We start from the raw sequence: 16,745 nt of genomic DNA, 5'->3' as shown, positions 1-16,745 counted from the left end.
TACACATCCAACGGAGCATACTGGCTTCATTCCTTGCGAGCTTACGTATGTCCTCAGCAGTTACAGCCCATGTTTCACTGCCATGTAGCATGGTTGTTCGTACGCATGCGTCATACAGTCTGCCTTTTACTCTGAGTGAGAGTCCCTTTGTCGCCAGCAGGGGTAAGAGCTCTCTAAACTTTGCCCAGGCTATTCTTATTCTAGCAGCTACACTTTCAGTGCACCCACCCCCACTACTAACTTGGTCGCCCAGATAGCGGAAGCTATCGACTACCTCTAGTTTTTCACCCTGGAATGAGATAGAAGTTGTTTCCTGTTTGTTTGCAGTCTTTATTGCACCTGAACATCTGCCACATCCTGTAAAACCATTCAACACATGCCAGCAAGGAAAGAGAACGTTAACTGATGATTATGGTCATCATCTTAAATTGTTTAATGTTCATCATTGTTTCCATGCTTGCATGTTGTTGTTGTTGTTGTTGGCACTCCGTCGCTTACGACGTCAAGGGTTCCAGTTGATCCAATCAACGGAACAGCTTGCTCGTGAAATTAACGTGCAAGTGGCTGAGCACTCCACAGACACGTGTACCCTTAACGTAGTTCTCGGGGAGATTCAGCGTTATACAGAGTGTGACAAGGCTGACCCTTTGAATTACAGGCACAACAGAAACAGGAAGTAAGAGTGAGAGAAAGTTGTGGTGAAAGAGTACAGCAGGGCTCACCACCATCCCCTGCTGGAGCCTCGTGGAGCTTTAGGTGTTTTCGTTCAATAAACACTCACAACGCCCGGTCTGGGAATCGAAACTGCGATCCTATGACTGCGAGTCCGCTGCCCTAACCACTGGGCCATTGCGCCTCCACCATGCTTGCATAGATAAGAGTTTATTGAGGTAAATTTTCTACATCTGGATGCCCTATGCCCTAAATCAACCGTCATGTTTTCAAGCAATATAATACTGACCCACAGCTGGATATGATTTTAAGGAATATTGGCAACAAAGAATGCTGCTTGTATGACCATGATACATGTTCACTACCATCACATGATGTCAAAACAAGGATGTACACATGCATATATACAGATTATACATGTTGGTGATTTTTCTTCTTTGGACTTTTCCCTTTCTCCTTTCCCATAAAAAGCCATACTTGAAACATGAAAACCTCTCTTTTTTTTTTATTGAGCATCTGTGCATACCCTCTTTTTGTCTGTCATTGTTAATCTTATTACTCATTTATTTGGATTACACACACACACACACACACACACACACACATACATATGTACACATATACACATATATACAAAAACACACACACATGCATGTAACAAGCTTATCCCAGTTTCCATCTAACAAGGCTATAGTAAAAGACATTTGGCCCAAAGTGCCAAGCAGTGAGACTGAACCTGGAACCAAATGATTGGGAAAGAAGCTTCTTAACCATACTACCACATTTTCACTTATGCAGTGTATATATAATATACAAATATATATATATTATATTTATATAAGGGCATTACTACAGAATAATGCCACACTATGGATCAAAATAGTATGATTCAAATTCACTGGTACTCTTGAGCTTCAAGTGTGATTATACCAGCAGCTTTGAAGCCCCACCGTAGTATCTTCTGCTCAACTTCTCATATATATATATAAAAATTCAAGTTCACCTTTGGAGAAGGGTGGGATCCACCTATTAGTGATTGTATGGGATCAATGCTACCATTTGTTGACTTTGCGTTTTGCCATTGAGATGGTTGTGTTGGAGATGGATCTGTCACAGGTGTCTTTGGAGTATAGCGATGTTTGCATTCAAGGCAATTTCTTACTGTAGCAGTGCATACTAGAAAGAGAAGAAAAACAAAGTATTATTACACGATACAAGCAGAGTTCAAATTCTCTTTTTCTTAAGTCTTAACTTCTTAGGCATCTAAGCAAAAATTCCAGTCCTTTGTTAATTATGCAGAAAATACCTAAAAATGAAAAGACAGCAAGCTGGCAGAAACGTTAGTATGCTGGGCGAAATGCTTAGTGGTATTATCGTCTGTCTTTATGTTCTGAGTTCAAATTCTTCCGAGGTCAACTTTGCCTTTCATCCTTTCAGGGTCGATAAATTAAGTACCAGTTGCATACTGGGGTTGATCTAATCAACTGGCACCCCTCCCACAAAATTTCAGGCCTTGTGCCTAGAGTAGAAAAGAATACCTAAAAATGAATTTGTTTGTTGCAATGCTTAGTGTCTTTTCTTGTGGCCAGATTATTGTGAAAATTGGAAGTATTGCAGAAAAGACTGTTTTGTTAAATGTAAATAGTTATTCTGTCATCATCATCGTCATTATTTTAACATCCACTTTTCCACCATTGCATAGGTCAGGTAGAATTTACAGAGGTGAGCTTTCTATGACTGTATGACCTTCCTGTTACCTACAATCAGATCTGCTTTGAATCAAGATAATTTTTCCCCATGGCCAGACACATTTTCACAGTATTTGGGAAATGAATGACACAATTGTATAACAATAATACTTATTTACAACTTTCAACCAATGTCAAGACAGGGAGACACACATACACACACACTTCTTTCAGTTCCAGTCTACCAAATCCAATCATAAATCATTGGTTAGCCTGAGACTATAATAATGACACTTGTCCAAGGTGTCATGCAATGGGACGGAAACCCAAAATAAGTATTTAAGAAGCAAATTTCTTAATAACACAACTACATCTCTGCCTTCTTTATAAATGTGAAACGTTTATTGCCAATAAAACGTCTGATAATGCAAATCACAAGGGTAGAAATGTCTCTAACTGCAGAGAGAAGGGAAAATAGAGAAGAGGTGCAGACTTACCCAAACGTAAACACTGTCTTAAAATTCCACCAGGTGGCATGTTTTTCTCTTGTTCCAGTTCAGAGAAGTTTGTGGAGCTAGTGAAAACGACAATGTCGGTCATATTCATAATTCTTTGTAGAATGGAAACAGCCTGCTCGATACTTAAGCCTTGGTTTGGTTCAAGAATATCCAGTTCTCCCTAGAAATATAAATTACATAGTTAAAAATAAAAGCAAAAAACAATCAATACAAATTTATACAAGCTGTTATTTTTTTAAATGTAAATGATAGACCCTAAAAATGGATTTGTTAATCAAATGTTTACAGTATCTTTTCTTGTGATCAGATTATTGTAAACTTTTGCAATATTGCAAAAAAAAAAAAAACTTAGTTTTTTTTTTGCTTGTTTGTTTTAATGTAAATAGCCATTTATGCCTAAAATAATGTATTGTACAAAATTTCATGTGATGGAATGGGGCAGCCAAAGGCAGATATGAGAGAGTGTTCAGAAGAAAGGGGCAGCCAATGGACAAGAGGTAAGGAATAATGCTGAGAATGTAAGAAGGATGACAAAAGAAATCGGTTCCAAGGAGAAGGATAATTTATAGCACAGATCATTATCATCATCATCATTTGTCCACTTCTCTACATTTGCAGGGGTTGGATTGAATTTATTGAGGCAGATTTTCAACAGTCAGTTTGCCCTTCCTGTCACCTATCTTTACCTTTCTCTAAGCATGTTAATATAACTGCATGGCTAGACATGTTTTCACAAAATAGTGGAAATGAATGACACTGCTTCTATGACACTTATACAACTATCATGCAATGTCAAGACAAGGAGACACAATTATACACACATGTATACATACATATCATCATCATCATCATTTAATGTTCATATTCCAGGCCAGCATGGGTTGAATGGTTTGATAGGGTCCAACTAGCCAGAGGGCTGCAATATCTGCTTTCACAAAGTTTACATGGCTGGATGCCATTCCTAATGTCACTTAAAAGAGTGTACTGAAGACTATTTACATGGTGCCAGCACTAGTAAGCTTACCAAGTAAGTTGCAAAACAAGACCCCTTGATAAAGTAAGGTGCAGAAACGAAGGAGGTAGCATTATGCCAAATGTTGAGAGGTTAAAACATGATGGGGGGACAGAAATAGGTATCTTGCTATAGTAGAGATGCATGGCTACTGCAGGAAGAAAGGATGACGGTAGCGAGGAGTCAGGATGTACTCTCAGAGTACAAGAAGATGGATAAAGAGAGAGTAGGGACAGAGAATCAAAGATGGCTGGGTGGACAGGTAGGTTGTATATATGTATATATATATATATATATATATATATATATATATATATATATATATATATATACTTATAAATTGAGGATATAATCATTAAAATGATTATATCAGTGGCTAGCATATAAAAACAATGACCATATCGGTAAAATCAATTTTTAAGAATATAATTATATACTTAAAATTTAATATATTTATACACACACATACACACACGTGCATATGCATGTGTATACGTGTATGTGCATGTGTGTTTGTGTGTATGTATGTGTGTATGCATGTCTGCACATGTGTGTGTGTGTGTGTGTGTGTGTGTGTTTGCCATATTTGTTGCACTTAAAAAACAGATATAGAGACAAAATAGCAAAAGAAAAAGAAAAATCATTTTGACATACATTTGGTGAAGTTGCTGCTGCTAAGAGAGGCAAAAGTCCTCCACATGACATTATCAGGTTATCAGCAAGTTGTGAGATCATGTGTGTCACATTTACTATATATATGTGGTTCTCTCCAGAGTTGACAAAATCAACGACAGCTCGTGTGCTATGGCTGAAATAAACAACATACAATAAGTTGGTTAATTCTCTTCTCTATATGTCTTTCCAGTTCTACATGAATGTGTATGTGAGAGGAAAAGGGAGAGAGAGAATGAGAGAGTATGAGAGAGAGAGTATGAGAGAGAGAGTATGAGAGAGAGAGAGAGAGAGAGAGATGTGTGTACCCTTATGCAATGGCTGCAAATAAGCATTTTGTTTATTTCCAGTCTTCCATAAAAAAATGTTTGGTTATAAGGAAATATTACCTTGCTTAGAAGCAGATGAACATTGATGACAGGAGAATATCAGGCCATAAAAAATCTGCCTCAACAGATTCTGTGTCACTTATTCAAGCATGGAAAGTGAACATTAAAATGATGACAATGATGAGTCTTTGATGTTACATAGGAGTGAAAGGCCTGGATGTTAACAGGGAAGTATTGGGTCATCCCATAGATAATGCAGTTTTTTTATACTTCTTTTATTTTTCAAAATTAAGATAAACAAAGTTCTTTTTTAATCTAAAATATACTCTCCATTTTTTACAATGCTCTTCCATCTATCTGGTAGACTTGCAAGGCCCCTCTTCCAAAATTCACTTGTCCATGATGAAAATTACTCCTCCAGTACTGTTCTGACCTCGTCTACAGAATTTATATTTTTTCTATCCAAATGATTATGAAGACTGCAAAATAAATGATAATCAGATGGGGCAATGTCCAGTGAATATGGTGGCTGGGGCATCATTTCCCATTCAAACTGCTCTAGCTTTTGGAATGTTGTCCTTGTTGTATGTGGTCAAGCATTATTCTGATGGAAGAACACCTTTTGTTTTGAAATCAAAGATGGTTGTTTTCCTTCTAGCGCTGACTTAAGCCACTCAAGCTGCTCTCAGAATATCTCCTTTGTTATCATTTGGTTTGGGTTTAAAACTTCAAAGTAGACTAAAACTTTCATATCCCATCAAACAGATAACAACACCTTACGTGGGTGAAGACCTTCTTTAGCCTGGGATGCTAATGTTTCTCCTTTCACTACTCACTATCTTTTAATTTGACATTTACAGAGAACCCATTTCTCATCACTAGTCAACATTTGGTCCAAAAAAGGTTCATTTGTGAGATGTGTCAGCAAAGAAGAGCACACATTCATTCTCTGTGTGCAATTAGACCTGGAATGTTTATGAGAAACCTATTGACCCAATTTACTAACTTTTCCATGCAGGTGTCGATGAATAGCTGAGTGACCAAATCCAAGCTTCTCTGCTACTTCCTCAATAGTTACGATGGGATTTTGTTCCACCATGTTAGGCAGGACATCCTTGTCAAGCTCTACAGATCTTCCAGGACGAGGCTTGTCTTCTAGGCTGTAGTTTCCGGATCAGAATTTCTGGAATTACCATTGATACTGGCTTATGCCTATTGTCCAATCCCCAAATACTGCATTAATATTCCTTGCGCTTTCCAATGCACTGTTGCGTTTAATGAAATTATAAAGCAAAATATGCTGAATATGCTCCTTTGTCACTCCCATTACAGCTTTGAAAAAGTAACTATTAAAATTGAACTGCACTCTTCAAACCTTGCACTAAGAATAAGTGCAAGGTAAAATTACAACCTGCTTTTATAGGAAGTTGATGCAGGTAGTTTATCCCGTCCCCTCCAACTTTTAGTTCATGCAATTAAAAAAACTGCATTATTTATGGGATGACTCAATATATTTACAATGACAGCAAGATGTTTAAGAGCACAAATCGTCCATAATGCAGCATGAAAATTAAGGGCCATTACTAAACACACGCTGACCCCAACTAAATGTAAATTGAGTTATGTGTTAAAATATCCAATTTCACAAATGTCATCATCATCATCACTGTCTATTTTTCTATGTATGTATGGATCAAATAGAGTTTATTGAGGCAGATTTTCTTCAGCTGCATGCCCTTCTTGTTATCAATACTCATCTATTTCCAAATAAGGTAATATTTTCACATGGCCAGATATTCTGGTCCAACAGAATACTGGAAATAAATGACACTGCTTATGTGTTAGGTGCAGGCATGACAGAGCGGTAAGAAGTTTGCTTCTCAACCACATAGTTGTGGGTTCGGTCCCACTGTGTGGTGCTCTGGGCAAGTGCCTTCTACTATCACATATAACTAGTAAGTGGGTTTGGTGAAAGGACACTGAAAGAAGCTCATCATCATCACCATCACCACCCATATTCTTTGCTAACATGAGCTGGATGATTCAACAGAAACTATGATGGTGGACTACATTAAGCTCCAATGTCTACTTCCTACAACAGGTTGCCCTTCATGATGCTAATTATTTTGTATTGAGTGCTTTTTAATGTGGCACTGGCACAGAGAGATCACCTACTAACTTACAAAGTGCCATCCCACATGGGGTGATGTAGTATTGAGGGATATGGTTTTATACCAAGTGCTGAGAAGCTAATGTATGATAGTGGTACAAGTGTCAATAGAGGAAATACATGGTAGTAGAGATGAAGTGTTAGGATACAAGGAGGGGAGTACAGAGTACAAAAGAGAAAAGGTACAGAGTCAGGAAACCAGCAGTAGTGAGATCACTAAGTACTTGCAAATCTAGAGATGCTTCTGAGTGGAATATAATATTGGTTTCAAATTTTGATGCAAAGCCAGCAATTTTAGAGAAGGGCATAAGTCGATTAAATCAATGCTAGTGTTCAGTTGGTACTTATTTCTTTCAACCTTGAAAGGACGAAAGGTGAAGTTGACTTTGGTGGAATTTGAACTCAGAATGTAAAGATGAACGAAATACTGCTAAGTATTTTGCCTAGCACAGTAACAACTCTGCCAATTCACCACCTTTAAGGAGAGTATATTGGAAGAGGTGAAAGTATGATAGAAGGACAGGTAAAAGGTATATTGCTGAAGAGGAGATACATGGTTTCCCAGAGAGAGACAGACAGACAGACAGAGAGAAAGAGAGAGAGACAGAGAGAGAGACAGAGAGAGAGAGACAGAGAGAGAGAGACAGACAGAGAGAAAGAGAGAGAGACAGAAAGACAGAGAGAAAGATAGAGAGACAGACAGACAGAGAGAAAGAGAGAGAGACAGACAGACAGAGAAAGAGAGAGAGATATGGCTTTGGTGTGACATTGAGGTACAAAGTGAATATAAGTGCAAATAGGGATAAAGAAATCGAAACAATGGATGAGTAAATGCAAGTGTACTAAGGCCCCTTCAAAGTAGTGCCTGGGTATAGCCATAATCCTTTGACTGAAACAAGTAAAACATAAATGTTAAAAGATGAAGAGTAAATTTAATAGCACCATACCTTTTCCAGACTTGAATGTCGGTCTCAATAGAAAATAAAAGATCAGAGAGCAGTTTCTGATGTAAGTAGGACCATCGGAATTCAGGAATTCTGAAAGGTGGTGCTCTTGGTCCAGGGCTGAAGAGGTGTCGACTTCCAGTTGTTCCATGGCTACTTCTCCGGGATGACCCAGATGAAGTGGTACGAGGTTTAGCTCCTGAGGGTAAACTACTGTCTGTTGGATAGTCTTGATTATCATTGAGTTCATCGATGGGATAAGATGTTGTTGTAGCTGTTGCGGGCATTGATGCTGTTGTTGTAGCTGGTAATTTAGTAGATTTTACATCTGAAGTACTAGAAGAAGATTCTGATAAGGCCATAGGATATAAATGTTTATTTTCTTTATCATTTGGTTGGATTTCACTGTCAGGATGTTGTGCGGTGGTGTTGGTTATTTCTTCAGGGGCTGAGGTACTATCAGCATCAATATTATAAACAGGTTTGCTGGTATCTTCTTCAGCAACTGTTACATTCCCTGCCTCGTATTTAGCATCCGCATCACCGGTGTGATAGATAATTCGGCCATCATCCGTCGGGTACTGATATACCATGCGTCCATCTTCCGTCTGGTAAATCATTTCACCAGTTTCAGTGTGATTTAAATAAATCATTTCACCATCTCGAGTGAAATAACCTGTTGGTCCGGCTTGAGTTTCATACCCAAGTCCAGGTGGATAAACACCTTGATCTTCTCCACATACATACGGAACTGAATCTTTGCCTTCATCATAACCAGCACCCTCGTTAATAGCCATGCTTTCTATATTCCCTTCACCCTGTGCAGGTGAATCTCCAACCTCAACAATTTCATTCTGGTCATCTTGAAAATCTTTACTTTCATCAGTTTCTTGTGTGTCTTTATCTTTGTCATTACTCTTGTCAACCTCACCACTGTTTACTTCATGTTGTTTGACATCCAACTCAGATGAAGTTTCTGTATCACTCTTGCTTTCAGATACAGTTTTTGAACTGACAGGCTCGTCACCTCGCCCGTCATTACAATTAGCATCTTTTTCATTCTTATCACTGGCATCTTTTTCATTCTTATCACTGGCATCTTTTTCATTCTTATCACTGACATCTTGCTCATTCTTGTTACATTCATCTTCCGATGACACTTTTTCATTCGTTTTAACCTCATCATCGATATCTTCTTTAGCTTCATTACTAGCTGTTTTATGACTTTCTTCTTTTTCTTCTTCTTCTTCAGTTTTTGTGACTTTTTCACTGTCTTCTCCCTGTATTTCATCAGCACTTGCGCTTCCATCTGCTCTTTCACTTCTCGTTTCTTCTTCTTCCACTTCTTTCTCTTCTTTGTCATCTCCTTCTCCTTTAATTTTGTCGTCTCCTTCATCTTGTCCCTCTCCAGTCTCGACCACATCTTTGTGCTCTTTAATTATTTCATCTCCTTCTCCTTCACATGATTCCTTCTTCGAAGCAACAACACCATCATCAACATCATCATCCACATCATCAGTACTCTTTTCATAAGCTTCTTTTTCCTTCCCATCCTCTTCAACACTTAGTTCCTTTACACCATCACCCAGTTCACCTATCTTTTCACTTTCTTTCTCTCCTTTTACATTAATGTCATCACCAACATCATCATCACCATCTTGCTTATCTTTTAATTCTTGCCCATCAGTTTCCTCTTTGTCTTTTTCAGTTTCAATACCATCATCTTCTGCTTTCTCTTTACCAGAATCTCCAGCCAATTGCTGGTCTCTGCCATCATTTTTATTATCATCCGATTCCAGATAAACATCATTTTTCACTGTATTAATTATTTCTTTGATGCTTTTAAATTCCTCATATTTTTTGGATTCATCAACCTCTTTCTCGAGTTGATTACTTTTATAATCTTCATATTTTGGTTCATCTACATCTTTCATGTGTTCATTTTCTTGGTGCTTTTTCTCCCCAGAATCAACACCCTCAATGAATTCCTTCACAGGAGATTCTGTCTGATTTTCTGTTATCTCAGCATTGTTTGTCTCTTTATCTTTGTCACATTTTTCTGATACATCCAACTCAGCTTCACCTTTCTCAACACTTTCCCTTCGTTTATCAGGAAATTTACCGATTTTTGCTTTCTGGTCAAATTCCAAAGATTTCATAGGTTCTTGGTCAGGTTTTGCAGGAATTTCAGATATTTTCACCGAACACTGTGGCACAGACTCATAATTCTCTGCGGCATCCGAAATGCCAGAGATGGTGCTAATTGGATGTTGTTTTCGTTCGTGTGGGTCAACTATGTTTTCAACTCTCTGGCGTTCGTATTGTTGATACATTTTTGACATGTGCAATCTGAAGTCTTCATAAGCAACCTAAAAAAAGAAAACCAGAAAAGAAAGCCTGTAATTACCTTATCAACATTTTAACAACTTTTCGACGCTAGTATAGGTCTGAAGAGAGTACATTGGGAGTTATTATTATGGCAAGATGTCCTTCCCCTTGCTAACCTACACTAAGAAAAGAAATACCCTCCTAGTTCACTGAGAAAAAGGCAAACTAGACATGCTTTACAAGGAGAACTGGAAACAAATCACCCTATTTAAGGAGCTTTTTGCTTACAAAGATTGCACATGTCAAGAGATGCCAAGAAGACCAGCTATCTTAGCAATAATATTGACAGGAAATCATTGTTTACAAACCAGTGAGCACGAGAGAAAAATGTGAACATATGCACACATGCATACATTTTATTTTATATCATCATCGTTTAACGTCCGCTTTCCATGCTAGCATGGGTTGGACGATGTGACTGAGGACTGGTGAACCAGATGGCTGCACCAGGCTCCAATCTGATTTGGCAGAGTTTCTACAGCTGGGTGCCCTTCCTAACGCCAACCACTCCGAGAGTGTAGTGGGTGCTTTTACGTGCCACCAGCACGAAGGCCAGTCAGGAAGTACTGGCAACGGCCACGCTCAAAATGGTGTATTTTACGTGCCACCTGCACACATACATATATATATATATATACATATATATATATAGGTGCAGGAGTGGCTGTGTGGTAAGTAGCTTGCTTACCAACCACATGGTCCTGGGTTCAGTCCCACTGCGTGGCACCTTGGGCAAGTGTCTTCTACTATAGCCTCGGGCTGACCAAAGCCTTGTGAGTGGATTTGGCAGATGGAAACTGAAAGAAGCCCGTCATATATATGTATATATATATATATATATATATGTATGTGTGTGTATATGTTTGTGTGTCTGTGTTTGTCCCCCCAACATCACTTGACAACTGATGCTGGTGTGTTTACGTAGCCATCACTTAGCAGTTCAGCAAAAGATACCGATAGAATAAGTACTAGGCTTACAAAGAATAGGTCTTAGGGTCGATTTGCTCGACTAAAGGTGATGCTCCAGCATGGCTGCAGTCAAATGACTGAAACAAGTAAAAGAGAAAAGAGTAAAAGAGTGTATATGTGTATATGCCAGTGGCACGTAAAAGCACCCACTACACTCTTGGAGTGGTTGGCGTTAGGAAGGGCACCCAGCTGTAGAAATTCTGCCAGATCAGATTGGAGCCTGGTGTAGCCATCTGGTTTGCCAGTCCTCAGTCAAATCGTCCAACCCATGCTAGCATGGAAAGTGGACGTTAAATGATGATGATGATGATGATATTTATAGGTGACATGCACGGTCATTCCCGGGAAAGCGGGCTTATCCCTTGGTTCCATTCTCATAATTGTTTCGCTAATACAGTAACAACAATACAAAGTATGTAGCCCTTAAAATGGTTTTTGTGTATTCATTGAGAATACTGAACTGTCTTACAAAGGATCTTGTTTTTAGGAATTCCCAATAAGTTATGAATACCCAAACTGTGAGGTCAGTTACGTAATAACATGAAATTAATTACCCTATAGTAAGAATTCAAATAAAGTAGCCCTGAAAAGGGCTTTAATATGTTCCCAGAGTATATAGAACATAGGAGGAAATACTAATAAGGTATGTATACTAAAATCGTGAAACGTTACGTAACAACAGGCTAATCAGATATGAGATAATAACAATTCAAAGTAATTAACTGTGAAAAAAGCTTTTGTGCATTCCCAGAGAATATTACCCTCAGCAGAGCTAGAGTTGGTATATTCATGAATAAGTCACTAACCGAAATAAGTGGATCTAGGAGAATACTGTTAACATGTTTAAGCCTTGTACTGGATAAATTGAGAAAATAACTAAAATAGTTCAAGTACTAAGAAATAAGTATATTCGATTTCATTTTTACCAAATAATTTACAAAGGAGGGAATGGGTTATTTCCCTTGGAAGCTTAAAATAATTACGCCCGCCATTCAACTGCACCCAAATGTTATTCCTCCCGCTGTTTACCTCAACATTTTTTCGAAATCAATTTATACTTAAAACCTCCCCAGATACATAAGCAATGTGCATGTGAAGTTTAAGAAAAATTGGTCAAGCCGTTTTGGAGCAAAATGAGGACATACCGATACACACAGAGACATTTTCAGTTTTAATAAGATATATATATATATTTACATACATGTGTATACATACACACAAACACATACATATACAAGAATGGCTATGGCAATTACGTTGTCTCTGATACAGTCCCACTGTGTAACACCATAGGCAAGTGTTTTCTACTATAGTCCCAGGAGATCCAAAACCTTGTGAGTGGATTTAGTAGACAAAAAAAATGAAAGAACCCCATTGTAAACACATATACCCATACATACATACTTGTGTGTGTGTGTGTGTGTGCGCGCGCCTTGATATTGTGTGAAGTTTATAAATGAATATAATCATCATACAAGTGAGGTTGTTTGGTTCCAGTCTTCCATGAAAAGCGTGTCTGACCATGAGGAAATATTACTTTCTTTGGAAACAAGCGAGGGTTTATGACAGGAAGGGCATCAGGCTATAGAATAAACTGCCTCAACAAATTCTGTCAGACCCATGCAAGCCTGGAAAAATGGATGTTTAACTGATGGTGACTGGCAAACACATATATATATGATGGATTTCATTCAGTTTCCATTTAGCAAATCCATTCACCAGGCTTCAATCAGCCCAGGGTTATAGTAGAAAATACTTGCCCAAGGTGCCACACAATGGGACTGAACTGAGAACCATGTGGTTGAGAAACAAACTTCTTGGTTTTAGGCTGTACCTATAACCATACCTGTGCCTATATTTTGGCCTGAAAACTAAAGCTCTATTTTTCATGATTATCTATGTTCCTTACAGCAACTACAAAATACAGTTAGTTGTGATTTGCATCAGTATATCTGTTATTAACTGCATGGGTGCTTTATCAATAGCAAAAACAGACTTGAATTCAAGCATGAAAATAATATAAATAAAAATAAAAAAATCCTACCTTTGAATGTAATATTGCAAGGGTGTCCACCCAGACACGCCACCCACCATATTCAAATTTTATAGCATGGTGCAGAAGCATTCGGAAGAGTGACATGACCATGTCTGTGATCTTTTGTTCATCGAGATTCCTTGGGTAGATGTATGCCATACTGAAAAGCCATTCTTGCCAAACAGACATCTGAAGAAGTGTTCTGTAAAAAAAAAATTTTTTTTTTTAAATATTTCATGATCACTGTTTTACCTGTGCTGGCTAGGAAATTTGCATGTAATAGCTCAAACTCCAAATTTTCAATTTATGGAACCACAGATACCAGAAGGTCATCCCATATTCAAATGTACAAGAACATGTTAAATATCATTGTACAAGCATATATTTTACTCAATACTACTTCATGCAACTATAATTAATTGCAGCCAGCTTCCATTCGTTGTCCCTAATCTTTCTTTATCCACCTTCTTGTATTTTGAGGGTGTACTTTGATACTTCATTTTCACCATGCTTTCTTCCATCCTGTTTGGGTAGCCATATATTTCCTTCGTGGAGGTGCAATGGCCCAGTGGTTAGGGCAGCAGACTCGCGGTCATAGGATCGCGGTTTCGATTCCCAGACCGGGCGTTGTGAGTGTTTATTGAGCTAAAACACCTAAAGCTCCATGAGGCTCCAGCAGGGGATGGTGGCGAACCCTGCTGTACTCTTTCACCATAACTTTCTCTCAATCTTTCTTCCTGTTTCTGTTGTGCCTGTAATTCAAAGGGTCAGCCTTGTCACACACTGTGTCACGCTGAATATCCCCGAGAATTATGTTAAGGGTACATGTGTCCGTGGAGTGCTCAGCCACTTGCGTGTTAATTTCACGAGCAGGCTGTTCCATTGATCGGATCAACTGGAACCCTCGACGTCGTAAGCGACGGAGTGCCAACCATTTTAAAACAGGAAGTTTGTACCATAGAACCAGGTGGTTTGATATCAAAAGGGTTATTTTCCTATATTTCTGTTGAAATACACTACCCTTTTGAAGAATTTAATCAGTGGATGTTTAAACGATGAATTTTATCTTAACTTCAAATAACTCTGTAGTTTTGCTGCCCATAATGTGTAACACACATACATAAAAATGACAAACTGAAAATTACAAACCTTCTGTTTTCTTTGTTGTTATTACACATAATGGTCAAATCTGACAGGAACATTTTCTTCACTTCCATTAGTTCGGCAGAATGCTTTGACTGTCGAATCATTGTAGCAACGACTTTGAGAATTGCTGCAAGATAAAAAGAAAAAGGAAACATAACTTCAGACTTTTTAACACTCAAATTCCTGTACAGCTTTCACTTTGTAGAGTTCATAAAGTTTACTTCCCAAACCACAAGGTTTCAGCTTTTGGCCCATTGTGTGGCAACTTTGAGAAATGTCTCCTGCTAAAGACTTGGACTAATCAAAGTTTTGTGAGTGGATTTGGTAGATGTAAACTGAAAGAAGCCTACTTCACACACACACACACACGCACACACATCACTGTATCACCTAGACTATCAGATGTTATAAACTGCAGCGTGGTATAATTCAAAAGCTAAAATAATGCAAGAAAGCACATTGTGACCAACAGTGTGTGTGTGTGTGTGTGTGTGTCACCTTGTCTTGACATTATGTGATAGCTGTAAATGATTGTCACTGTCATGAAATACCTAGCCAAAGATAAACCTCTGTACCTGGCTTTTGTTAACATGGAGAAAGCCTTTCACAAGGTCTCCCGATCCCTTATCCGGTGGTCAATGAGGAAACTAGGGATAGATGAATGGTTAGTGAGAGCTGTGCGAGCCATGTACTGGGACGCTGTCAGTAAGGTGAGGGTTGGAAACGAGTACAGTAATGAATTCCGGGTAGAGGTAGGGGTCCACCAAGGTTCAGTCCTCAGCCCCCTCCTATTTATCATAGTCCTCCAGGCAATAGCAGAGGAATTCAAGACAGGATGCCCTTGGGAGCTCCTCTATGCTGATGACTTTGCCCTATTTGCTGAGTCACTATCACAACAAGAGGACAAGTTTCAGGTGTGGAAGCAAGGATTAGAATCAAAGGGCCTTAGAGTCAACCTAGCTAAAACCAAAGTCTTAATAAGTAGGAAGGCAGACAAATCACAAATCCCTTCAGGTAGATGGCCCTGCTTGATCTGTAGAAAATGTGTAGGTAGAAACTCCATAAGATGTACCCAGTGTAAGCTATGGACACATAAGAGGTGCAGCAATATCAAAGGAAGGCTAACTAGGAAGATAGTTTTTGTATGTGGCAGATGCTCAGGAGCAACAAACACTGAAAATATGCAGAAAACAACTTCTGCCACATTCCAGGGAGAAAAACTAGAAGTAGTTGATAGTTTCTGTTACCTAGGTGACCAAGACAGTAGCTGGGGTGGGTGCACTGAAAGTGTAGCTGCTAGAATAAGAATAGCCTGGGCAAAGTTCAGAGAGCTCTTACCTCTGCTGGTGACAAAGGCCTCTCACTCAGAGAAAAAGGTAGACTGTATGACGCATGTGTTTGAACAGTCATGCTATATGGCAGTGAAACATGGGCCATGACTGCTGAGGACATGCGTAAGCTTGCAAGGAACAAAACCAGAATGCTCCGCTGGATGTGTAATGTCAGTGTGCATACTTGACAGAGTGTAAGTACCTTGAGAGAAAATTTGGACCTAAGAAGCATCAGATGTGGTGTGCAGAAGAGACGACTGCGTTGGTATGGTCAGACCTAGGAAAATTTGGGATGAGGTGGTGAAGCACAACCTTCGAACATTAGGCCTCACCGAGGCAATGACTAGTGACCGAGACCTTTGGAAATATGCTGTGCTTGAGAAGACCCAGCAAACCAAGTGTGACCATAACCCGTGGCCTATGCCAGTAGTGTAACCAGCTCACTTATGCATACCTTTCCTTCATTAGACACTAAACTCTGCTTGCGAAGACCTGTTGAGGCAAGTGAAATCGAAATCAAATTCGATGACTGGCATCCATGCTAGTGGAGCGCTAACAGCAGCATCCGAGCGTGATCGTTGCCAGAGCAGCTGACTGGCTTCCATGCCGGTGGCACGTAAAAAACACCATTTGAGCGTGATCATTACCAGCATCGCCTCACTGGCACTTGTGCCGGTGGCACGTGAAAAATATTCAAGTGAGGTTGTTACCAGTGCCACTGGACTGGCTCCTGTGCAGGTGGCATGTAAAAAGCACCATTTAAGCATGGCCATTGCCAGTACTGCCTGACTGGCCCTCATGTCGGTGGCACGTAAAAGCACCCACTACACTCTCGGAGTGTTGGCGTTAGGAAGGGCATCCAGCTGCAGAA

The 16,745-nt window shown here is 39.2% G+C and overlaps 1 protein-coding gene across 4 annotated transcripts in view; it reads right to left on the bottom strand.

The window, feature by feature from the left end:
• LOC106873692 (neurobeachin) overlaps positions 1 to 16,745 on the bottom strand; it is a 436,667-nt gene that overhangs the window by 351,006 nt on the left and 68,916 nt on the right. For all 4 annotated transcript variants that reach the window (XM_052973555.1, XM_052973556.1, XM_052973557.1 and 1 more), the window contains exons 22-27: positions 14,547 to 14,670; positions 13,407 to 13,599; positions 8,009 to 10,374; positions 4,545 to 4,698; positions 2,858 to 3,038; positions 1,676 to 1,848 (exon numbers count right to left, since the gene is read on the bottom strand). In XM_052973555.1, coding sequence (XP_052829515.1) covers positions 1,676 to 1,848; positions 2,858 to 3,038; positions 4,545 to 4,698; positions 8,009 to 10,374; positions 13,407 to 13,599; positions 14,547 to 14,670 — 3,191 coding nt within the window. The remainder of the gene's footprint in view (positions 1 to 1,675; positions 1,849 to 2,857; positions 3,039 to 4,544; positions 4,699 to 8,008; positions 10,375 to 13,406; positions 13,600 to 14,546; positions 14,671 to 16,745) is intronic.

The sequence above is a fragment of the Octopus bimaculoides genome, chromosome 16, assembly GCF_001194135.2.
Source record: "Octopus bimaculoides isolate UCB-OBI-ISO-001 chromosome 16, ASM119413v2, whole genome shotgun sequence".
Taxonomy (NCBI): domain Eukaryota; kingdom Metazoa; phylum Mollusca; class Cephalopoda; order Octopoda; family Octopodidae; genus Octopus; species Octopus bimaculoides.
The sequence above is the reverse complement of the archived record's forward strand: the minus strand, read 5'-3'. Positions and strand labels throughout refer to the sequence as shown.